We start from the raw sequence: 24,573 nt of genomic DNA, 5'->3' as shown, positions 1-24,573 counted from the left end.
ATTATGGGAACATTATGAGATTACTGTTCACTTGTTAGGTGTGATATTGACATGATTGGTTAAAAAGAAAAAAAGTATATGAACCCACAGAAGTATGCCCCATATCAAAAAAGTCCCCCTAATTTTTGACAAAGATACAAACGTAATTCATTGGAGGAAGGGTAGCTGTTCAACAAATGGTGCTGATCAATTGGATAGCATGGGCAAAATAATTAACTCAACCCAAGCCTCATGCCTCATAGAAAATTTTACTCAAAAAAGATCATGGACTAAAATGTAAAATGTGCCCTAGCTGGTTTTGCTCAGTGGTTAGAGCGCCGGCCCGAGGACTGAAGGGTCTCGGGTTTGATTCCAGCCAAGGGCACATACCTGCAGGCTCCATCCCCAGCCCTGGTCAGGGTGCGTGGGGGAGGAAACCAACTGATGTGTCTCTCTCACATCAATGTTCTCTCTCTCTCTCTCTCCCTTCCACTCTCTCTGAAAAGCAATGGGAAAAAAATATCCTCAGGTGAGGATTAAAAAAATAATAATAATAAATAAAATAAAATGTAAAACGTAAATCTATAAGAATGTTAGAAAAATATAGGAAAAAATCTTCAGGACATAGGGCTGGATGAAGTTTGTAGACCCAACATTTAAACACAGTTCATAAAAGAAACAGCTGATCAACTGTACTTCATCAAAATAAAAAACTTTGCTTTGGAAAAGATCCTGTGAAGATAAAAAGACTACCTACAGAGTGGGAGAAGGTATTTGCAAACCACATGTCCAACAAAGTTCTTGTATCTAGAGTATATAAAGAAATTTCAAAACAAAGAAACAATCCAATTAGAAAATGGGTGAGAGACTCAAATGGACATCTCACCAAAGAGGCTATCTGGACAGCAGATAAGCACAGGAAGAGGTATTCAACAACTAGCCATTAAGGAAATGCAATTTAAGAGCACAATGAGATGCTGCCACACACCTATCGGAGTGGCTAAAATCAATCATTGATGAGGATGTGGAGAAACTGGATCACTCACACACTGCTGGTAGGAATGCAATCTGGGAAAATTGTTTCTTTTAAAATTAAACATGCAGTTACCATAGGCCCCAGCAATTACACTCTTGGGCATTTATCTCAAGAGAAATGAAAACTTATGTTTACACAAAAACCTGCACACAAATGTTCATAGCCACTTTATTCATAATAGCCCCAAACTGGAAACAGCCTAGATCTCTCTCAATGTGACAGGTTAAACAGACTGTGGGACATCCATACCAAGGAATACTACTCAGCAACGAAAAGGAGCTACCGACATGTAACAACCTGTAAGGCTCCCACTCACGCAGAGTGAAAAAAGCTGACCTCAAAAGATTACAAACTTTATTATGCCATTTACATAACATTTAAAAAATAAAATTATAGAGGTGGAGAACAGAGCAGTGGTTGTCAGGCATTAACAGTGGGGAAGGAGGTGGGTGTGGTGACTGACATGTTCTGTACCTTGACTGTGGGTGGCTACCTGAATCTACACATGACAAAACTGCATCAAATTACACATACACAGGGGAAATGGTGAAATCTGAATAAGCTCTGCGGATTATACCGTCAGTTTCCTGGGTTTGATAATTGCATTTATACAAGATGCTACCGCTGGGGGGTCTGGGGGAAAGGTACATGTATATGATATATAAGGAAAATATATATATATACTTTCCTCTAATTTGGGGTTTGAAAATTTCCAAAATAAAGTTTTAGATAGTTCTCAGCGGTCCCTAGTCAACAGAAGGGCTAAGCCTCACTTATCTGTTTTCATTGCTATGACCTCTGAATACAAATTAAGTTCAAAGCTTATAAAATTCTGTTTCATTTATGAAGTTTTTCTTGTGACCTTTTATTAAGACTTCACAAATCACACTCTTAATCTGGCTTGCTTACTACTTACTTCCTCCAAGAATTCCCTGCAAATTATAAAAAATAGAAATTTGTAAATCTACATTGAGAAGTATGCACAGTTCTTACACAACACTATCTCAAGTTGTCCCACCATCTCCCACTGTCTCATGCAGAACATAATCAGCAGCACAGCCTCTGACATCTGGCAGCAGAAATGGCGCCTCTTCCAAATCCTCCCTCCTCTCTGAGTACGGCACTCAACAGGTGTGAGCTTTGGGTGCCAACAGCAACAGAGGAACTGCAGACATACTGACTGGGATGACTGCTCCCGAGAGCCGAAGACAGCAAGTCGGCAAGGTTTCCTCCTGCCTCAGCCACGACTCACTCAGGACTGGAGTCAAAGTCAACAGGCCAAGAATCAGCAACAGCTGAATCACAAACTCCAGGGGCTGGCAAAGGCCCACAGGACTGCTTTCAACTGGAAGAGTTTCAGGTCACCACAAACCTGAAAAACTCTTATTTGGCCCAGAGCTGGGGAGTCCACTTTTCTCACTGAGATCCCTTCTTCAGTTACTGACAAGCAACTCTTTCCTTCTGGGTGACGGATGGGGTACCCTAGAGAACACTGAGGCCAGACAGATGGGGAGCTGCCATCAAGTCACCAAGTTTTTGAATTTTCAAGTTCACCAAGTTCATAGGTTGAGATGACTGTGGGCCCAGCTGATGTGGCTCAGTCGGTTGAGAGTTGTCCTGTGCACCAAGAGGTCGCTGGTTCGATTTCCAGTCAGGGTACACGCCCAGGTTGTGAGCTTGATTCTCAGCAGGGGGCATGCAGGAGGCAGCTGATTCATGTTTCTCTCATCAATGTTTCTCTCTCTCTCTCTCTCCCCTTCTCCCTTCCTCTGTAACAACAACAAAAATCAATAAAAAACATTTTTTTTAAAAGAAAAAAAGATGACTGTGGAAGCCGAGTACGAGAATAGTTCAATATGGACTTAGGGTGCTAACCCAGGGAACTCATTTGTCCCACGCTAACTTCCAGGTGTCACTGGCATTTTTCTTCCTTAGGCCTGGTTTTTAAATCTCTTCTTTCGGATACCAGCTGAAGGGTATCAGCTTGCCCAGCATCTTCCTCAAACACTTGTGCTTTGATCTTTAGGGTACAGGAAGGATGAAATCTTTCCCCAGGCCACAAAGAGGCTGAACAGATGCAGACCTGCTTCTTGAACACCTTGGCCTGGGCTGCCGGCTCCTCTCAGCCCACTTCCGCCATAAGGCGGGACCATGGCTTTCCCTTTCCGTCTGTGCCGGCTTCCAGCAGGCTGACCAGGCATCTCAGCGCTCAGAAAACAAGGCCAATCAGCCCCCAAGATCTCACCCCACCCCCATCCAACCCCTTTCCTGTTGTGTAAAATCGGATTCCTCCAGCAAGTCACAGCATAATGTATCACTGCAGAGGCTCTTGGCAGAGAAAACTCTCTTCCTGGGATGGCACAGGACTCGGTAGTCCCCAAGCACACATTCCACAGAGGGACAATAAATGCCAATCTTTCAGGAGAGAGTGTTGCTTCAATGTAGGGGGAGTTCACCAAATGCAATGAAAGAACTGGGCGCTGTTATGCATCACCCTCCTCCGCGTGATCCTGCTCACACCTCCTGACTCCTGCTGGCCCAGGTCAAGGAGTGACAGTTGGAAGGCAAAGGCGCCCTGGGTCAGCTAAACAGGGTACTTGGAGCACAGGTGAGGAGGGAAGTAAGAATGGAGTTCCAGGACGATAAACTGGTGTACAGCTTGTGAGTCAATCAAGGGGCCTGGATAGCCTGAAACAGAAACTAGGCAAACAGTCTTCCTGGCAGTAAGCAAAGAAGGCACCGAACCCCTTCTTTCCTGCCGCCTTCCCTGGTCTTTCAGGTTGCAAAGGGATCAGGTCCTATGATAATAAATGAAGTCACCGGCTGCTCCCACAGTAGGGCCTGGTTGATTAAGAAAGCCTCGTTATTACCATCATATCATATCTTCCTCAACCCAAACATCCAGTGAAAATAAGAAATCTTAATACAGAGTTCACTATTCAAATCATGCCCGGTCACACCCCAGCAGCCTCGGCTGGACCATGGGAGGCCACCCTCTCTGCTTCCTGCGCGTGGCTTTAACTCCCCCAGGAGAGTGGTGTCCGCATCTCTGTACAAGGCTGGCTTCCTTCTCAGCTCACGAGAGGGACCTAGAAAGAAGAGGAATCCATGGAGACTGCCTGGTGGGGGCCCCACCTGCTTTCCTTCTAAGAGGCAATGACTCCAAGGCTGTGAGGGTTGGTCCTGGGGCTGCAGGAAGCTCAACCTCTATGCAACGAGAGGTACATGCAGGAGACGAGTAAGGAAAGAAAAAGGGAGAGCATTTTCTCTCACCAGAGTAGCTTTCCCCGAGGTGCAGGCCCACTGGTGGCCTCTATTTTCTGCTGTGAAGCAGAGAAGACCACCTCAGTTGGCCAGAGAGCCTCTCTGCACCCAGCCTCCAACTCACTTCTTCCTGCGGATCTTGGGTTTCTTCACGGGGCGCAGGTAGGGGTTGTCGATGAGGTTCTCCTCCCCGTTCCGGCTCCCCGACAAGGAGGGGTTCTGCTGCAGGACAGAGGCGTTCTCCTTCTCGGCGCCAGAGTCATCCTTTGAGCAAAAGCCGAAATAAAGCAAAACACCAATGGCATAAGGAAAGAGATCATGCCCACAGCAAGAATTGCTATTAGATTCCCTTTCAGGGAGAAACTGGAAGCTCGGGGACCACCTTCTTTCTAAAGTGCCTCAGATGAAATGAGGCCCAGGCAGCGCTGGCTCAGAGGAAGGTGAGACCAACAGCTCCGACATAGTGGAACACAGAACACAAAGCATGAGTTAGAAAGAACAGAGACCTGGGAGGGGCAGGGGGGCAGGGGCTAAAATTCAGGTGCTCAAGAAGAAAGCCCAACCTGCGGGGAGATGAAGAAAAAGGGAAGTGAGCCTCCACGCTTTGCAGGACTGAGACAGGGTCAGAGCAGTCATATGCGGAGGGCCTCTCCTAAACCAAAGCTAATGTAAAGCATGAGATGTCCCCCCAAATTCTCAAATATCTGATACTTGCAACATGGTACCAATGATCATATTGCAGCAGAGGTCAGAAACTTCTTGAGCCCCGAGGGTTCCCACCAAGGAAAGCAGAGCGTGCTGGCACCAGCACGGGAACGTGATCCAGAATCCCACTGGTGACCTGGGGGTCAGGTCTGTCACAGTTTGGTTTTTGAAGACAGCGATTTTTCAGAAAAGTTCAGAAATTTACATATATTCAATATGACCCCAATTAGAATTTTTTTTAAATCACAAAGAAAAAAGTAGTATGCTGAAATTTTAAAAACTGATTCTGAGAATATGGGCAATTGATTCTCCTTTCCTTATTTATACTCTTCTAATTCCCAAGTTCTATAAAATAAGTAGAGCAGGGGGAAGGGACAAAATCACATGAAGAACTTGACCTAGAAGTTCATTCCTAAGTGACTGTAAGTGACCAGAGCAGCTGGTAGGGTTGTGTCCCCTGGTGACAGGTCAAGGGTTCTGTCACTGAGATTCCTGTTCTGTAACTTGAGGCAAAAGAGGACCTGGCCTCCAGCAGGAGACTACTGACAAGAGACAGCAGGGCAGAGGACACTGCGATTGGATGGCATGAAATGAACGGCAGGCTCTGCCACAGAGACTGCTGGCCCAGCAGGCAGGCAACGGTCTCAGGCTCCATGAACCTGAAGAGACTGGATCACTTCTGGGTTCTGCTGCACATTCTCACACTGTCCCTTCCACTGTGTTCTCCCAAAGACCCAGTTCCATGCAAGATCCCTGTGCCTTTCCTCTCTAACACCTGATCCAGCAGGACCATAAGGTGACTTAGAGCCACTGCGGATCTTCTGGAGGCTCTCCTGAAAGTGAGTTCTCAAGATCAACCTAGCTCCTGCCAGACATAAAGTCTGACCACCACCACCACACCTACCTTGGCTCCCCTAACCTTTCTAAAGTTCTTTACAGATTAATTTACTAACCACCCCCTACCCATCTCTTACCAGTTCTCTATGTCAACACCGTATCTTTGGAGTTACTAGAACTTCACTTCAACTGTGCCTTAAGGGTTTCCTGAAATAAGGATGGATGTGACAGGGGTGCAGAGAAGCCAGCCTTGCGACCTCTGCTGGAGGGCACTGAAGCTGCCTCCACTGGCTCACTGTGTCTCACAAGGCCAGGATGTGGGTCCCAGGACGTGGGTCCCAGTCATGGGACATCAGCCTCTCTTCTCCCAAGCAGAGCTTCTGGAAATGCCACCTCCCTGCCTCCCTCAGGGAGAGGCAGCCTGAGATGGGGAGGAATAGGAGGAGATACAGGAAGTCAAGTACTAAACCCACTGAGATTTGTAAAAAACCTAGGCAGAAGAGTCAGTCAAGAAATCCTGAAGCCTGGAAAGGCGAGACTCAGGCAATGTGTGCCTGCTAACGAGCCTCACCTGGGCCAGGGGAGCACATAACCGCACCCAGTCCCACAGCTTCAGTGCCATGTCCACACCAAAGACTCTCACATGCCTCTGCAGCCCTCACCTCCCTCCTGACCCCCAGACTCACACAGCCACAGCCACTCAACATCTCCAATTGGGTGTCAGGTAGGCACCTCAAACTTAGTGTGCCTAAAACTGAACCCCGGACCTTCCCCAGGCGCAAAGAGCCCTTCTTGCAGTCCTCCTGGCCTCCAGCGATGGCAACTCAAGCCTTTCAGTTGTTCAAGCCCAACTCCTCACTCTTGCTTCCTTTCTTTCTCTGACATCCCACATCAGTCTGTCAGAAAAACTTCTTGGCCTTACCTTCAAAATACAGGCAGAATCTGACCATTTCCAGTGTCCCTATGTGACCATCCTGGCAGAACCCACCACTGGCTCTCGCCTAGACTACCGCAAATGCTTCCTAACTGATCTCCCTCCACAGTCTGCTCTCTGCCTGCCCTGGCTGCAGTCCCTTCTCCTCACAGCAGCCACCGATCCTGGAAGAAGTTCATTCAGACATAGCCCTCCTCTGTGCCATGCCTCCCACCACTCCCATTTCACCCAGTTAAAAGCCAGTCTTAAAACTGCCTGCAAGGTCCTACCTGGTGTGGCCCCGTCCTCTCCCTCTCGGCCTTCCTCAGCCATGCTCACACTCACCTTCATGCATTCCTCAGGGCCTCTGCGCGGGCTGTTCCCTTTCCAGAACATTCTCCCGCAGATATCCACATGGCTTACTCCCTCAACCCCCCTGAGCTGCTCAGTCACCTTCTCAGTGCTGTCTACCCTGAGCACCCTATTTAAAACAGAAACCTCCACGCTTCACCTGGACAGGCCCTCCCTGCCCCCAACGGCACTTTAATCTTTAAGAGACTACGTAAGGATTTGCTGGTACATTCCGTCTACTGTCGCTCTCCCGCTGCCAGCACGCAGGCTCCTGAAAGGCAGATGTTTTCTTTGTTTTGCTTACAGATGTGTCCCAAGCACTCTGAACAGTATCTGGCACATACCACCAAGTACTAAATGAAGAAATGACTTGCACGGTGCTCATAAAAGAGCAAAAGCTTAGACACTGGGATTACCTACAGAAGGCAGCTGGTTCAAATGGAAGAGAAAACGGATTCTGTTACACAAGAATTTAAAACAAATAGTCCCTTTATGTTCAAGTAGATGGGGAAACCAGACCAGGTTAAGGAAAAACTATGTAGCAACAGTCCTCCTCCAGATATGTTGCCATGGACAGATAAAAGAATAATCTAAAATACCAGTTATTTAAAACTGTAGCGATGTGTGTAAATGCAAAAGATCGCAAATCACCCAAATGTCCACAGGGCACTGGGAAAATTCATTTGTTGTGTCCCTCGAACATGACGAGGCTGAGTGGGGGGGATGAAGACCCTCCTTCATACAGACACGGAATGACCGCCAAGCTGTATCAGTGAGGGCAAACAGCAAGGGCAAAGCCATTTGTGGCTTGCTGTTTGTGTTTAAAACAATAACAAATTATGTCTCTTGAAGGACACATAAGGAAGAGACTGGTGACTGGTTGCTCTGTAGATGGGAAAGTGGGTAACGGAACGAGGAGAGAAAGAACTGTCACCATACATCTTTCTGTACATTCTGAATTTCGAAACCCATGATTCTGTTTGCCAGTCCAACAAAAAAACAAATCCAATCAATTGTATACAAATTTGTTGCTAGAGTCCTTTTCTCAAAGTCTTTTCATTTACTTTTGACAGAACAGCATGTGGCTGTACAGCCCAAAGCTGCAGGGGAGGGAGCAACTGGGCTGGGAGCTGCCATGTGCCAGGCACCTGATATGTGAGCTCATCTTATCTCAGGCTCCCGCTTCCCCTTGAGGTAGGTGCTGCTACTGCTGTTTGTACTTGTGACGAAACAGACTCAGGTGCTGGGTAATGTATCTGGAAAGTAGCAAGGTCTAGATTTAAAGCCAGGCCAGTTACTCTTTGCCGTCTGGCCTGGCCTCCCGGTGTCCAGGAGAGCGCAGGCAGGCCGCTCCTGGCATTCTGTCAGCCTCGATTCCCTCACCGCCATGACCTCACCTATGTCATTACCTGAAGCGTCAGACAACACATCCGAAAGCCCTCTAACTGCTTTGTACTTACAAAGGGACAGTGAACGTTTGCTTAGAAGATTCTGCCTTCTCATAAGGTGAATGTCACCTTAGTCGACCCCCCCAATCACCCTATCTCACTCCAAGTTAACTGACTCCGCATCAGGAGTGTAGAATAAGGAGTTCCTCTGCTTTGTGTAAAGCTGCGGGCTCGCTCGCAGCCCTAATTCTGAAGGCAATCACTTTACATTAAAGAGACATGTGTTCAAGCAAGGACGAGCTTCAGCAAACAGACACAGCACTGGCACTCTCCACCTCCAGCCGGAGCTGCTGGCTGCCACTGGTGCACGGCACCTAGAGAGCACAGGAACACTCGGCCCAACATCAGCCACTAAGGCATCGGTTGCTTAAAAGCCAGGGCCAATCTTAAAAATGGTTGAGCACGGTAACCTGACTACAAGGGTCCTATAAGCCTTAAAGGCATCGGAGCTTTCAGCAGATGTGCGATCTCCTTCACTTTCTCCCAAATGCAGGAACGAGAGTGGAGTCTTATCCTTTCTCTTGCCAAGCACAACAACCGATCAGAAAAGAACACCCACAAGTTGCGATGAGCACGTCTCCTCACTGCCTTTCCTTTGTACTCACACACTTTATCTCTATCCTGGGTATGAAATGTCCAGAACAAGGCTAACCCCTCCACTTGGGCACTAGATCCCATGGCCTGTCACCAACCAAAGAACATCATTCCAAAATGTTTCTCCTGCACCCATTTTCCCTCTCTACCAGATCACTCCTGTCAGCATACAAACATCAGGGTTTCTTTTACCTTAAAAACGAAAACTACCTCTTTTAACTCCTTAATTTTTCCTTTAGTTACCATTCCATTTCTCTCTTTCCCTTTACTGCAAGACCCCTTGAAACAATTGCCTATATAAGTGCTATCCAATGGCACTTTCTGCAATGATATAAATGTTGGTATCTACACTGCCTAGTATGGTAGCCACTATACATATGTGGCTATTATAACATGGCTAGTGTAACCAAAAAAACTAAATTTTTAGTTTAAACAGCTACATGTGGTTAGTGGCTGCTGTAACGGACAGCGCAAGTCTATACTCACAGATGTCAATTTCTCTTTCCCCATCTCCCTGATTTCACCGCAGGCCCTTGCTCTCATTCTTACTGAACTTGCTCTTGTTGAGCTCAAAAATCACACTCACATCACCAAATCTAATGGACAAATTCTCAGTCCTTGTACTACTGAAACTAACGGAGGCTTTTGGCAGGTGATCCCTCTTTTCTCCTAGAAATACTTTCTTTCCTTGGCCTCCAGGACACTGCACCCTCCAGCTGTGCCTTCTCCACCTTATCTGAACAGTGGGAAGCCCCAGGGCTCAGTCCTTGTATCTCTTCTCTTTTTTATGTTCACTCACTCCCCAGAAGCTCATCTAAGTCTCATGGTTTTAAACACTACTTACACACTGATGACTCCCAAATTTGCATCTATAGCTCTAACAGCTCCTCAAATTCCAATTTATACATCCATCTCTCTACCTGACATCACCATCTGGATGTCTAATAAGCATCTCAAACTTCCCTTGTCTAAACCTGAACTCCTGGCTTCCCCCACAGACAGACAACTGTTCCACTCAAGTCTTCCCTACCATGGTTGAAGGCAACTCCATCTTTCCTGTTGTTCAAGCAAAAAACCTTGAATTTATCTTTGACTCTCTCCTCTCACATCTCATACCCACTCCATCAGCTGGCTCTACTCTGAAAATAATCTAGAATTTAAGCAATAATTTATCTGACCATATGTCATTATCTTTGCTTCTACCACCATCTCTCAGCTTATTACAAGAGCCTTCTTTATTTTCTTCTTTAATATGTCTTTATTGATTTCAGAGAGGAAGGGAGAGGGAGAGAGAGACAGATAGAAACATCAAAGATGAGAGAGTCATTGATTGGCTGCCTCCTGCATGCCCCTGACTGGGGATAAAGCCTGCACCCAGGCATGTGCCCTGACCGGGAATCGAACTGCGATCTCCTGGATCCTAGGTCGATGTACAACTGTTGAGCCACGCCAGCCAGGATGCAAGAGCCTTCTAACTGGTCTCTGCTTCTACCCTTACTTTCTAGTCTACTCTCAACACAGCAACCTGACTGACGCTGTTAACAAACCCACATCAGCTCCTGGCCCTCCTCTGCTCAGCATTTCCCATTGCTCCCATCTGACTGAGGAAAAGCCCACATGTTTAACATAGCCTTTAAAATCTGAACCCCCATGAGTTCTCTGACCTCATCCCATCCTACTCTCCCCCCTGTTCATGACACTCTGGCCATCCTGATGGAGTTGCTGTTCTTCAACACAACAGTTCCCACCTCAGGGCCTTTGCGTCTGCTGTTCCCTCTATGAGGAATGCTCTAATCCCCAGATATGTGTAAGCTTTGTTCCCTTCAGGCCTTTACTCAAATGTCACCTTAGTCATCCTAGTACCACATTCCCCCATGCCCATAGCTACTTCCCATCTCCTAATTTATCACTTCATACCTTAGCTCCATGAGGGCAGGACATTTTGTTGGTTTTGTTTCCTACTAATTCCCCAGCACCTGGAACTGAGCCTGGCTCTGGCAGGCGCTCATTCAATATTGAATGAATGAATGAATCCTCAGGACACAGACTTGCCTCTCGAGCTAGAGATCATACCACACTCAGCTCATCATGCAAGTCCCTAACGGAAAGGTAGAGACCTGGGGTAGGTCTTGTCCAATCCCAGGGTGACAGGCTAGGGCAGTGTGGGCTAGTTTGAGGGTTACTCTGAAGGAGGCAGAAGGCAGGACCCACCGTGCTGATATGAAGAGGGAGGTTCTCTGTGTCGGTCTGCTCATCCTGCTCCGAGGAATCCGTCTCTTCCATTTGTTGCATCTCCAGTTCAGATGGAAGAAGAGCTGTCAGATAGGGGATGGTGAAAGGTCTGGCAGCAATCACTGTGGGATCGGAAGAGAGTACAATTCCACTGTCATGGAGTCCTTGCAGCTGGCCTAAGACCTCACAACAGGTCAGCGAGCAGCATCAAATGACAATAATGGCTGACACACTCTGAGCACTTACCGTGGGCCAGGCCATGTCCTACAGGCTTTACACGTACTATCTTAATACTCACCGTGACTGTAACAGCTAAGTACAATTACCAACCCATTTTACAGATAAGGGAACTGCGACACAGAGAGGTTAAGTGACTTCTCCAGCACACAGAAAGTGGCTGAGTGAGATCTGAACTTGAGCGGTATAACTTCAGAGGCCACTTTTCCCACGTACAACAGAACTGGGGCTGAGTCCTAGCAAAGCACCAGCTTAGTGATTTTATACACAGTGAAGTCCTCTAAGCCTCATTTCTAGAGCAGAGAAGTTGATCCCATCAGCCTGAAGGATTCAAGTCCAAACACTGGACTTGAATGTAAGTGTATCCACTGAGCTAGAGGGCACTGCAGGTAAATGAGCATTTTTGTTCTTCCAAAAAGCACTGAGGATGAGAAGAAATCGTTGGTAAGATAAATGAATGAATGAATGAATGAATGAATGAATGAATGAATGAATGAATGTCTCTATAGTAGAATGTGATCATCAGGTGAGTCTAAGTTTGAAAGCTACTAGCTGTGTGACTCTGGGCAAGTTATTTCCTTTCTCCTCTTTATAAGCCTCGGCTTCCTGTAATGGTGGTAATAACAGCTCCTAACTCATAGGCTCCCCAGAGGATTTAATGAGATGATTTAGGGGAAATGATTAGCCCTGCATCTGGCACTTAGTAACTTAGCTGCTAAGATTTCAGGCCCAGCCCAGTCGGACGTGGCTCAGTGGTTGAGCATCTACTTAGGATCCAGGAGATCGTGGTTCGATTCCCAGTCAGGGCACATGCCCCAGTGCAGGATGCAGCCGATCAATAACGACTCTCTCATCATTGATGTTTCTATCTCTCTCTCTCTCTGAAATCAATAAAGATATTAAAATTAAAATAAAAAGATTTTAGAGCCAGGCACACAGTGAGCACTCGCTGACTGAATGAATTCACCTTTGGAAAACCGTCGACCTATGGAGGTGAAGCGACTTGGTGATATGGTAGTGCCCAGATGAGAAATTAAGTGAGCGGGTACCTGTGCGAGGACACAGGGAAGGGCAAAGCCCGGCAGGGTCTGTAACTGTCCTGCCCCTGATGCCACCATCCCTTCTACTACCAGGGCTGCCACCCTGCTGCATGAGTCTGACGCCCAGGGCCCAGTCACCGCCGTGGAGACCTAAACTCTGTGTACCTCAAGCGGCCAATCCCAACAGAGGCCATTACCACTCAGTCACCAGGCCCTAAGACCTGGGAAAAGGAGCCAGAAATCTGAAGAGCGAGAAACACCCAAGATGAGGACAATGCTTATTAGTTTCTTCCTAATGGTGCTGAGAGTAAGGGAAGATCTGTGATTGTATCAAATGACAAGACAGGCTCCACAGAGGGACAGACTCACATGGAAACGTGCTGACGTCATCTTTGAAAAGACTCTGGGTCTCGCCAGTCTTGGCCATAAAGCGAGTGAGTGCCCGCTCCACGTCACGTCTCTGGGATGCTGCCTTCTCCCGCAGGACCTGGTAGTCGGACACAGGCTCGCGGTACGTCTACAAAGAACAGCAAAGACACTAGAGTAAAACCAATGGGTTACTCTGCTCTCCTCGGGGTCCTGCTTTGCTGTTTCTATATCCTTCTACCCTTTAAATGACCCACTACCATCATTTAGAGCAGAGGTCCCCAAAGGGCGATGGAAGGGTAGAAAGAAATTGATAGAACTATCACTAATATTTATTTTTCATCTGAAAAATTAAGAAACATACAAATATTTACTATACATTGACCCCAGGCCTTCATTTAGCTCCTGTGACAGCTGGCCTCAGGTGTAAGAGAAGCATCCTGAAGGAAGGGTAGGACTCCCCCACGAAGCCCTGACAGGGACCACTGGTTCCATCAGTGTGATGTGACATCTTGCAGTACGCAAGTGGCTGCTTAAGTGGATTTGTGGATTGTACAATCTTGTTTTCTCAAACCAACCTTCACAAAATGGACATGTTGTCCCAAAAGACTCTCTCAAAGAAAAACAGACTGTTATCAATGTAAGTGCAAGTGAATAAGAAATGGCAGGCCTGCCACTCCTCCTGCTCCGAATTCTGAGCTCTTTGGCAATTGCGGCGTGATGTGAAAAATCACTGAGGTCGAATCAGAACAAGAAGTTGGCCAAAACACTTTATATTGTAATGGTACAGGTCATTGTAACAACGACCAAAAAGTAACTAACTATTCTTTGTGGTATTGAGATGGGATTTTTAAAGGAGGCACTTGAAAACATTTCCACTGTTGTCAATGTTAATTCAAGTATGTGGCCTATATATGGTTCCCATATCCACTCTTAAACACAGAAACAGGATTTTTCTGACATATTTAAAATCACCCCAAAATGAAGAATTTGACTAGATTTTGAACATACTTGTTACAAACATGAGAGCTGTTAAAGTATTAAAATAAGCTGATCTTAGAATCAGACCTCTAACTTATTCCACTACATATTACCACAAGATTTCAAAACCTAAAAAGCAGAGGACATCACACGGTTCCACTAAAAAGAAACAAACAGGTTTCCTGAACCTTTAATAAGGGTCAGATTATCTTTTAATGCCCATCATTTTAGTAAAGTATTACATTATAATATTCATGTAGAATGAATGTTTATTGGAGTATGTGCTTAACATTTTTACAGACAGAAGTATACTACAAAAGAGTTAGAGACAGTTATGGGTTGAATTGTGTCCCCCAGTGTACGGCCATACCACCCTGAATGGGTCTGATCTCATCTGAATTGTGTCCCCTAAAAAATATGTTGAAGTCTTAACCCCCAGCATCTCAGAATATGATCTCATTTGGAAATAGGGCTGTTGCAGATGTGATCAGTTAAGAAGAGGTCAGAAAATAGGGTGGTACCCTGCTCCAATACAACTGATGCCCTTGCAAGAAAATGGCTATGTGCCCTGGTTGGTGTGCTCAGTTTGGAGTGTTGGCCTGCATGCTGAAGGGTTGCAGGTTTGATTCCTGGTCAAGGTCACATACCTGAGTTGCAGGTTTGATCCCCGGCCCCAGTTGGGGGTGCATGCAGGAGGCAACCAATGAATGTGTCTCGCTTAGATACATCGATGTCTGTCTCTCTCTCTCTCTCTCTCTCTCCCTCCCTCCCTCCCTTTCTCTCTTCCTCTCTCTCTCTCTCTCTCTCCCCCCACTCCATCCCTCCCAATGTCTCTAAAAATAAATGGAAAAAAATATCCTTGGGTGAGGATTAACAAAAAAAGAAAGAAAATGGCCATGTGAAGACAGAGACAGACAGACCACCATGTGAATACATGTGTTGCAGCTATAATCGAAGCAATGCCCACAGAGTGCCTACAAACCACTAGAGGCCACGCAAGGCAAGATTCTCCTACAGGTTTCAGAGAGAGCGTGGCCCTGGCAACACCTTGATTTTGAACATGTATCCTCCAGAACTGTAAGACAATATATTTCTGCTGTTCTAAGCCACCTAGTTTGTGGCACTTTGTTATGGCAGCTCTCGGACACTAATACAGAGACTATAGGTCAAGGCCAGTGGCTCCATTGCAATGGTAGGTGACTATCTATTCCTTCCCCTGGTATCCTGTGTGGAGACATGCCCTGGAGGTCGAGCCCTGCCCGCCTGCATATGGTGTGGAGGCGGGGACAAAGGAAGTGTGTGGGAACTCCTCTGCACACCGCACCCTTTCCAAAGGAAGGTAAAAGTGCTCATCTGGCAAAGAACACGCCTGAACCAGGAAGACAACTCGATTTGTCCTCAATTAGACCCAGAACTCAGTTACAATAAGTTTCATTTTCATGTTATCACCAAGTATGTTTTAAACAAGCTTTTCTCCCTGATTTCAAAATTAACTCTTTTTCTATGGAAAATTTGGAAAACCCAGCAAAGCATATATAAGACAGCAAGTTACCTATGACCCACTGAGAATTAGTATTAACATTCTGTAGAATAACCTTCCATTCTATCTCTAGGTGGGTGGCTAGGTCCTTTTATGTTTTGGTGGGACAGGCAAAACTGCAGAGGCTTCAATTTGTTAACTATATTTTTGCCAGCCAACTGGAGAACATAATTCTCCTTTGCCAAATTGCTTATCAATAAGAAAAGACATTCTCTCCCTGGCTGGTGTGGTTCAGTGGTTGAGCACTGGCCTGTGAACACAAGGGCTGAGGGTTTGATTCCCAATCAAGGACATGTACATGAGTTGCAGGTTCGTTCCAGTTGAGGTGTGTGCAGGAGGCAACCAATTGATGTCTCTCTCTCACATTGATGTTTCTAGATAGAAACATGTTTCTTTCTCTCTCCCCCCACCCCACTCTCTAAAAAATCAATGGAAAAAATATCCTCAGGTAAGGATTAACAGCAAAACAAAACAAAACAAAACAAAGACATTCTGAGTTTTTTTTAAATGTGTTTTTTTTAATTGATTTCAGAGAGAAGAAGGGAGAGGGGGAGAGAGATAGAAACATCAATGATGAGGGAGAGTCATTAACTGGCTGTCAACTGCACATCCCCGACTGGGGATTGAGCCCACAACCCAGGCATGTGCCCTGACCAGGAATCAAACCTCAATCTCTTGAATCATAGTTCGATGCTCAACCTCTGAGCCATGCCGGCCAGATGACATTCTGAGTTCTGAGCCCACATTTTACTAAGAAACTTTTGGTCCAACAGTCAGTAGGAATTGACTGCTTTGTATCAGTCACAGCCAACATCACGGCCTTGTCACTCACCGGAGTTTTGATGTAGGTATGGGGGTCGGGGAACTCAGGAAAATGGCTGGGGATATGCGGCGGGTGGGGTCGGTTCTGCCCTGCAGTGAGGGCCTTGGGGGTCACTGGCTGATTGGTCACTGGAGCTGCAACAGAAGTCACAACTGGTTACTCCTCCACCCAAGGGCTTGGGTCTCTACCCAAACCCTCCTTTTCTCAAAGTAAACACTGGATTTCAATGTTCTGAACAGGCACTTTGTATTCTATTTTAAAAAGGCCTTTTAAGGACTTAGGGATCTCAGGCCACCCCCACATGCCCAGCTCTGCTAAATGACCTTGGGTGATACTCCCATCTTTAACAATCAGCCTGCATGCCTCTTAGGCAGGTGAGTGGGTGGCTGTGACAACATCCATGTCACAAAAGAACATGCTGAGGCTGCTGAGTGACTAAGATGTTAGATGAACTAATTCTCTTCCCATAGAACCTGGATAACAAAGACATATACTACTCCAGGGTAAGTAAGTGTGGGCTAATGACAACAACAGGGGATTAAAAATGGCACCTTCTACTGCTACGTGAGAGGGAAGCTTTTCAAAAGATACCAGCTAGAAAAAAGTGATGAAAAAAAAAATCTAGCAAAGTCTCCCCAGGTCCTACCAGCCCACATTAGTTACTCCCAACTCAGAGTACGGCAGTCAGTTTCTCTCTAAGGCACTGGCCATCAAAGTTTTTGTGTAAAAAGACAGAGAGTAAATATTTTAGGTTTTACAAGCCATACAGTCTGTCACAACTGTTCAACTTTGCCATCATAGCAAAAAAGCAACCAAAGATAAGTACACATGGCTCTGTTCCAATAAAACTTTATTTACAAAAACAGGTGGTGGGCCACATCAGGCCTATAGACCATAGTTTACTGACCCTTGATCTAATAAGAACTAGAGCTTTAGCATTTTTCAAGACGCATCAGTTGCCCTTCTGGGGCTAAAGCACAAGAACCACAGCAATATCTCAGAGACAGTTTTCCTTTCTGGTGACTGAATGTCACATCCCTGTTCCATTAGCGCAAACAAAGATTATATTATAGGTAGCCCCAAATAATGGAAGGGAGCCTGCCATACTCAATTAATTCATGCCACAAGCATTAACTGAGCGCTTACTGAGAACCTCAGTGCAACACTCACGGGCAGTGATGACCATCCTCTGAGACCGTTTTGCATAAGCAGGGAGAGTGTCCACATTGAAACCTAAGAAAGAGGAAAACAAAAGTCACTGCCCAGATACTGAACATGGAAGGGAGAGTAATATTGTGTTGAAGTAGCTTAAAATCCCAACTCAAGCGTCTTGCTGCCACTGAAAAGAAACTCCAGCAGAATCCCCCACCAGGGAGTTAGGAGGTCTCTTAAATGGGTTCAGAGGAACCCTCTATTGATAACCCACTCAAGCTAAAAGCAGACCAGAAGAACCATGATGGAATTCAAAAACACTCAGCAGATGTGGCTGACTCCTGGGGACTCCCCTCTCCCCCATAACTCCAACTCAGCTGCACTGAACTGGAAACTTGTACTCACCCATCTCAACAAGTGTGACCACGATATCTGACAGTGTGGGCTGGGTCCTGGCTGTATGCTCACAGTAGGACTTGGCACTCCTCCCAATTTCAGAAATGTCTGGGAAAGAATCAAAGGCATAAAGTCTTATTCTCAGTTCCCCAAAAGTTAAGCAAAGAATTAACACATGAGCCAGCAATTCAGCTCCTGGGTATATACTCAAACAAACTGAAAGCAGGGACGTAAACAGATACTTGTACACCAATGTTCATAGCAGCACTATTCACAACAGCCTAAACGTGGAAACAACCCAAGTGTCATCAAAAGATGAATAAATGGCCCTAGCCAGTTTGGCTCAGTGGTTAGAGTGTCGACCTGAGGACTGAAGGGTCCCAGGTTCGATTCCCGCCAAGGGCATGTACCTCGGTTGCCGGCTCAATCTTGGGACTCGGTCTGAGACCCATGTGGGAGGCAACCAACTGAGGTGTCTCTCTCATATCCATGTCTGTCTGTCTGCCTCTCTCTCCCTTCTGCTCTCTCTGAAACAGCAATGGAAAAAATATCCTCAGGTGAGGATTAAAAAAAATTTAAAAAAAATGGATGAACAAAATGTGGTCTAGCCATACAACAGAATATTACTTAGCCATAAGACAGAAATGGCATGGCTGGCATGGCTCAGTGGTTGAGCACTGACCCATGAACCAGGAGATCCCAGTTCGATTCCCAGTCAGAGCCTATACCTGGGTTGTGGGTTCAGTCCCCTGTCAGGGTGCATGATGGAGGCAGCCAATTAATATTTCTCTCTGACATCGATCTTTCTCTCTCTCCCTTCTTTTCTCTCTAAATGCTAAAAACATATTTTAAAAAATAAATAAATTTTAAAAAGAAAGGAATGGAGTACTGATCTATGCCACAACATGGATGGACCTTGAAAACATTATGCCAACTGAAATAAGCCAGACACAAAAAGTCAAATGATTCTACTTATATGACAGAAAAAAAATTCAGAGCCAAAAAGTAGATTCCCAGGGGCAGGGAAAGATGGGGATAGGGAGTTGTCATCTATGGGTATAGAGTTTCTGTTTGGAACAATGAAAAAGTTCTGGAAATGGATAATGTTGATGGTTGTATAACACTGTGAATATATTTAATGTCACTGAATTGTACACTTAAAAATGGTTTAAAAATGCCCAGCCGGCATGGCTCAGTGGTTGAACCTTGACCTATGAACCCAGAGGTCGAGGTTCGATTCCCCCTCAGGGCATATGTCCGGGTTGCAGGCTCGATCTGCAGCAGGTGCTGTGCAGGAGGCAGCAGATCAATGACTTTCTCTCATCATTGATGTTTCTACCTCTTTCTCCCTCTCCCTTCCTCTCTCTGAAATAAAAAAATAAAAATAAAGATTAAATGGTTAAAATGGTAAATTTTATGTTATGTGTATCTTGCAACTGAAAAAAAGGTCTTATTGTCTGTGTTGTCTACCTAAAGCTGAAACTCCATTTAAAAGTCATGCTAAAGTCCTTCAGGGGAAAAGAGAAGGTATGAAGCTGGACTCTATGAATGGGCTTCAGAAGTGGATAGGAGGTTCCATGAAAACTGAAATTGTACTCAGTTTCTGTTTTGTTTTGTTTTTGTTATTGTTGTTTTTGCCAAAATATGTCTTTAATGATTTCAGAGAGGGGGAGAGAGAAAGATAGAAACATCAATGATGAGAGTAATTGATCGGCTGCCTCCTGCCTGCCCCCTACTGGGGATCAAGCCCAAAACCCAGGTATGTGCCTTCATCGGGACTCAAACCCCGATCTCCTGGATCTTAGGTCGATGCTCAACTGCTAAGCCATACCAGGTGGGGGGGGGGGGGGGGCTGTGCTCATTTTTAAACACACACACAAAAAATCCTTTTCTAGGAATAAGGCCACAGAATTCATTAGACATAAAAGGGATCCAAAAAGGTATGGAACCCCTGTTCTAAAGGCCTAATGGTTCAGAAGATAAAAGTAAGTAGTGCTTGATAGGGGAGGGTGTCTAACTAAAAGCCTATCACCAACTCACCACACTACCCTCTGCAAACCACTAATACTAGCCTCCACAAGTGAAAGCAGTGGGCAGCATCTGTTTACCAGGGGGAAAATCTAATGGGAACTATTAGTCAATTCCTTTAGGACAAAAGTTCTCAAAGTGTGGTCTGGGAATCCACGGATAACCCTAAAAACCCTTGCCAAGTCCACAGGTCTAAACTGTTTTCATAATCAAATTAAGACATTCTGTGACTTTTTCACTCATTCTCTCATGTAATTTTCCAGAGGCTATATGACCTGCGATGACATTATGGCTCCATCTCATGTATACACTACTTCACAGGGTCCTCAATATTTAAGAGTCCACAGGGGTTCTAAAACCAAGAAAAATCTGAGGGCACTGCTTTAGGAAAACATTTGGTATGTAAAAGTTCCAAATGTCAGGAAGCCACCTCACCCCAGATCTTGCCCTTCCTGGGACAGCCCACATTTAGTGACTGATCAAGCCCAAAGTATAAAGGCAGGGCCTTTTCCACCTGATGTGGGATACCTAATAGGCAATTAGGTATCCAATTTTTTGTTTGGCCTGCATTACAGTTCAACTTCTCCCTCTGCCTAAACCTTTCTCTCACTTCCATTTATAGGTGTTGATCCCCGCAAAACACTGTAAATACCCTAATCTCTCATCCCATCCTACCCCCAAAAAAGACTCAAACAAGGAAATACATTGTATATGCAAAAAAGCCGATGTGAGACCATTCCAGGGTCCTAACACTTAAGACATTTCCTTTTAAGTGTTTTCTTTCCCATTCTATAAAACTTATTCACCATTAGTCTTTGTATCTTTGTAGTAACACAGCATTTGATTATATCATGTGGTGGCATCTATTACATAGAAATGAATCCTAACTCCCCCAAAAAAACTCTAAGTTCTTTGAGTACAGAACATAAACAGCAATAATAGCACCTACAAGTCAAGAGCTTACAATGTTCCCAGCATTGAATGATTTACGTATACATTTCACTTATCCCCACAATTCCCTGTGGTGCAAATTATTATTTCATTTCTCAAATGAGGAAATTAATAAGAGTCAGGAGATCCAGACTGTTAAGCAGAAGAGAGATGACTTACACCCAGGTCTACCTGATTCTAACGCCTGTAAATCACTTTACGACGTTCTTTTTCTTAAACCGTCTCTAACACTGTCACAACGCAGGGCACCGCACAGATGTTCGGTTAACTTGAAGAAGGCCTTTTGTTTCCTGGTACTTACAGCTCTGTAGCATCTCTGTCAATGTTTCCACAGATGCTTTCTCAGCACTCTCAAACCCTGCCTCTGTCAGCAAGGAGCTCACAACCACCTGCAGGGTTCGCCTCCGGGCCAGATGGTAGTTATCAGCGGGGTTCGTGGACTGTTTACCTCCTGATCTCTGTGAATCAGCAGCCCAGAAAGAGAGAAGATTTTCATCCACTAAACAAGGATGCAATCACACAGTTCACACACTGTCAATGGCAAGCAAACGTTCTTTTGCTAAATACTTATCAGTGTTGAAAATGGGATAGCCCTTGCTATTTAGACTTATAGATCTTGGCCAAATAAGTCATAATTGAGCACCTAAGGGGCTCTCTCTATATACGGAGGCAGCCTTTCTGCTTCCCTAAAACTTAAAATTCTAATAACACAAACGGCTGTTTCTTACTTTCTATTTTAGCAGATTATCAGAATATATAGTTGAAGGAACACGTAGGATGAGATTGAACTTATGTCTATCTCTAAGAAAAAAAGTGATCTCTCTTGCTCCTCCCATTTGCACAGCACTTCACTAACAAGGGAAATTAAAACCGCACTTGATGCTGAGGAGAGGAGGGCAAAGGATAACAGCACCGGAAAGTAGAAAAGCTAAATATTTTGAAACAGAAATCCCTCCCAACTTTGGCTGGCCAATAAGAAGGCGAAAACGGCCTCTTCGGGCCAATCAGGAGGTGTTCCGGGTTCCCAACCCCGAAACGAGCCAATCAGCACACAGATCCACCAATTCAGGAGGCCGCCGCCAAGTCCCAAAGAGGGGGGGGCATTAGGGCCTGAAAGACCATTCCTGCCTTCGGAGCTCATGGTGGAGCTGGATGTCTGGGTATGGGCTTGTTGTCCAGGCTAGGGGAAAGTTACAGAATGCCCAGACTCTTTCAGCTTCGACCCCGCGCCTCCCGCCCTTACCGTTCCGGAGCTGCCGGCCCCGGCAGTGGCCATCGTGTCGGCCATCTTGCTCTGGCGTAACGTGCGCGAGCGCAAGGCAGGATGGGATTTGTAGTCGCCGGGTGGGGCGGGGCGGCCAGGGGGCGGGGCGGCGGGCGCCCCTCCGGGTTTTCCGCAGCGCAACCGAGTGGGGGCTGCTGCTGATCACCCAGCTCACGTGACCTCCAGTGAGCGGCGGGCTGGTGGCGCCCCAGTGAGCCTCGAAATTGGCCCGGAAAATGCGCCCTCAGTTTCACACCTTTTTCCACATGAAATCGTTCCTCATAAACAGCACATCCCTAGAACGCCCCAAACGTGACTGTTGGCAACACCTGGCTGGGTCCGGCCCAGTGCGGGTGACTCGCTGCCTGCGGGTGGGGCCCGAGAATGTGTATTGTTAGGCTCTCCTGGTGATCCTCCTGGAGCGGGAAATTGGGGGAAACCTTAAGTTGCGCTGCACTCGCCAATGGCCCACTTGCAGCTGGAACCTAACCGACCACCTAGTCCAGGTCTTCCAGGGCACCCTGCTGCCCTCGGTTAATCCGCAGGTATTCGCGGCGCCAGGCGGCAGGCGCAGGCGGCAGGAGGCTCGGTCCCTGGCCCCCCTCGCCCCCGATGCCTGCGGTGCCTGCGGGCTTTCTGTTCATTTGCTCGCCACCCCTCCGCACCGAGGTTCACCTGGGGCCTGCACCGCGCCTTACTCTCCTTGTGCGGGTCCCTGGAAGGACGCAGACGCTGTCGTTTAAATCTAACATCTTTCGCTGTGGGACTCCGGGCACGCCACCTGACCTCGCTGTGCCTCAGTCTCCTCTTGGGAAACCGGGGTGGGACTGGCAGCGGGGCTGGGGGGAAGGGGGACGAGCTAATACAAAGGGTCTATCCAGGTGCCAGGCACCAAGGTAGGAGGTTAGGAAGCGTCGCCCGCTGTTGTTTACGCCCCGGGGTAGCACGTGGGTGAGTGGCGCATGCCCTGGGGGCAGAAGCCTGGACGCGCCCCTGCGCCGGGGGGCGCCCCGCACCCTCCCGCAGGGCACCGGGGCCGGTCTCGGCGCCCCGACCTTCGCGGAGCGCGGCCGCCGGCCCCCTTTGTCTCCCCCGCCCCCTCTTCCCCACTTCCTGCGCAGCTTTCAACTCGCAGCCCCGGCCCGGCGGAGACTTTGTAAACACGCCTCGCTGCGGGGGTGGAGACTGATTCTGTCTGGGCTCCGGGAGCGGTGCCCGCCCCTCCCCGCGGCGGGGGCTGCGACCCCGGCCCTCGCCTCCCCGCGGCAGAAGCCGGAGGCTGCGGGAGAGCGCGTCTGCGGCCGCGGAGATGCTCCGGGGGCTCACCTGCCGAGGAGGTAGGCTTGAAGGCTGGAGAAGCCACGATAGTGGGGGGTCAGCGCCCGCCCGCCCCTTTGCTGGGACCTCCAAACTCAGGCTGGACCCCCGGGGCCGGGGGTGGGAGGTGGAGGGGTTGAGGAGGTCACCGCGCTCTCCTCGCCTCCTGGTTGTCCCACAGAGCTCAGGTCACTGTCTGAGCAAAGGACAGAGACGCCCCACCAAAGCCCCGAGTTCTTTCTGTTTGGCACAGCCCCCTGCCAAGCCGATCTGGATGCCCGGTGGGTGGTGGTGGTTCATATATCGGAGCTGGAGGTGGGAGGTGAGTAGGAGGGCGGGACCGGTGTGGGCAGGGAGCCTTCGGGTTCTCCTGCCAGCCAGAGCCGAGGGGGGACAGGATTGGAAGGAAGAACCCCTGTGTTCATCCTCTGGTGTCTGATGGGTACCTAAATGATGGCCTTAGCCTCTTCTGTGTCAACAAGAGGAATAACTGAAGAAAGCAGTTGCTGTTATTTAGGGAACATGAACGCATTTGTTTCCAAGCAGTGATGGAGCACCTACTGTGTGTCTGGGATTGTTTTGGATGCTGAGGGTGCAGTGAAGTTACTAACCTACAGCTAGTGTGTGTCATGAATGACAGAGATAAGGCATCGAGCTGGGGCGGCTGGGAAGGCTTCAGAGAGAAGAGGACATTTGAGTTGGGTTCTGAGAGAAGTGGTGGGAGGTCTTTGGAGGCACTTAATTCATTACACAGAATTGTATTGAACCCTGACTGCAGTGGTGGGCATTGGGAAACCATGGGGACCCAGATTTAACCCCCTATCTAGGCATGAAGAAGAGGTGGTAATAAACAGGATGAATTCAGGGAAAGGGCTGGTCCCCCCAACCTCAGAAATTCTCAGCTAGGTACAGCTGGGAGTGTTCACCTGGGGGTTATGCAACAGTCCACACAATCTTGGGGCACCTACTCCTCATCCCTGGACTCTAGGGCTGTTTCCTTTAACAAATCCATGCTTTACACCCCCCACTGCAGTTCTCTTTGAGACCAGACATGGGTGAAGAGAACCGGCTCTCCCATTGCATTTCTGCTCTTTCAATTCTCAGGCTCCTTTGGGAGAT

The 24,573-nt window shown here is 47.2% G+C and overlaps 2 protein-coding genes across 4 annotated transcripts in view; one reads left to right on the top strand and one right to left on the bottom strand.

Annotated features, from left to right (window-relative positions):
* Positions 1-1,352: 1,352 nt before the first annotated feature.
* On the bottom strand, positions 1,353-22,213 carry TAF8 (TATA-box binding protein associated factor 8). The gene is made up of 9 exons (XM_081140503.1): positions 22,117-22,213; positions 21,175-21,331; positions 17,904-18,002; positions 17,517-17,579; positions 16,356-16,480; positions 13,006-13,153; positions 11,339-11,481; positions 4,404-4,543; positions 1,353-4,104 (listed from the first exon to the last, which is right to left on the bottom strand). The coding sequence occupies exons 1-9, from the start codon at positions 22,159-22,161 to the stop codon at positions 4,092-4,094; spliced, it is 933 nt and encodes a 310-aa protein (XP_080996629.1). The 5' UTR covers positions 22,162-22,213; the 3' UTR covers positions 1,353-4,091.
* A 785-nt stretch (positions 22,214-22,998) lies between these two features.
* Positions 22,999-24,573, top strand: part of CCND3 (cyclin D3) — an 81,067-nt gene continuing 79,492 nt past the window's right edge. The window contains exon 1 of one of the 3 annotated variants that reach the window (XM_081140506.1): positions 22,999-23,474. The gene's annotated coding sequence lies outside the window, so the exon portion shown is untranslated. The remainder of the gene's footprint in view (positions 23,475-24,573) is intronic. The other 2 variants (XM_081140508.1, XM_081140507.1) reach the window with 2 other exon arrangements.

This window comes from Miniopterus schreibersii, assembly GCF_964146895.1.
Source record: "Miniopterus schreibersii genome assembly, chromosome: 6".
In the NCBI taxonomy this organism is placed as follows: Eukaryota; Metazoa; Chordata; class Mammalia; order Chiroptera; family Miniopteridae; genus Miniopterus; species Miniopterus schreibersii.
Note: the sequence above shows the minus strand (reverse complement) of the source record. Positions and strands in the feature narration are given on the sequence as shown.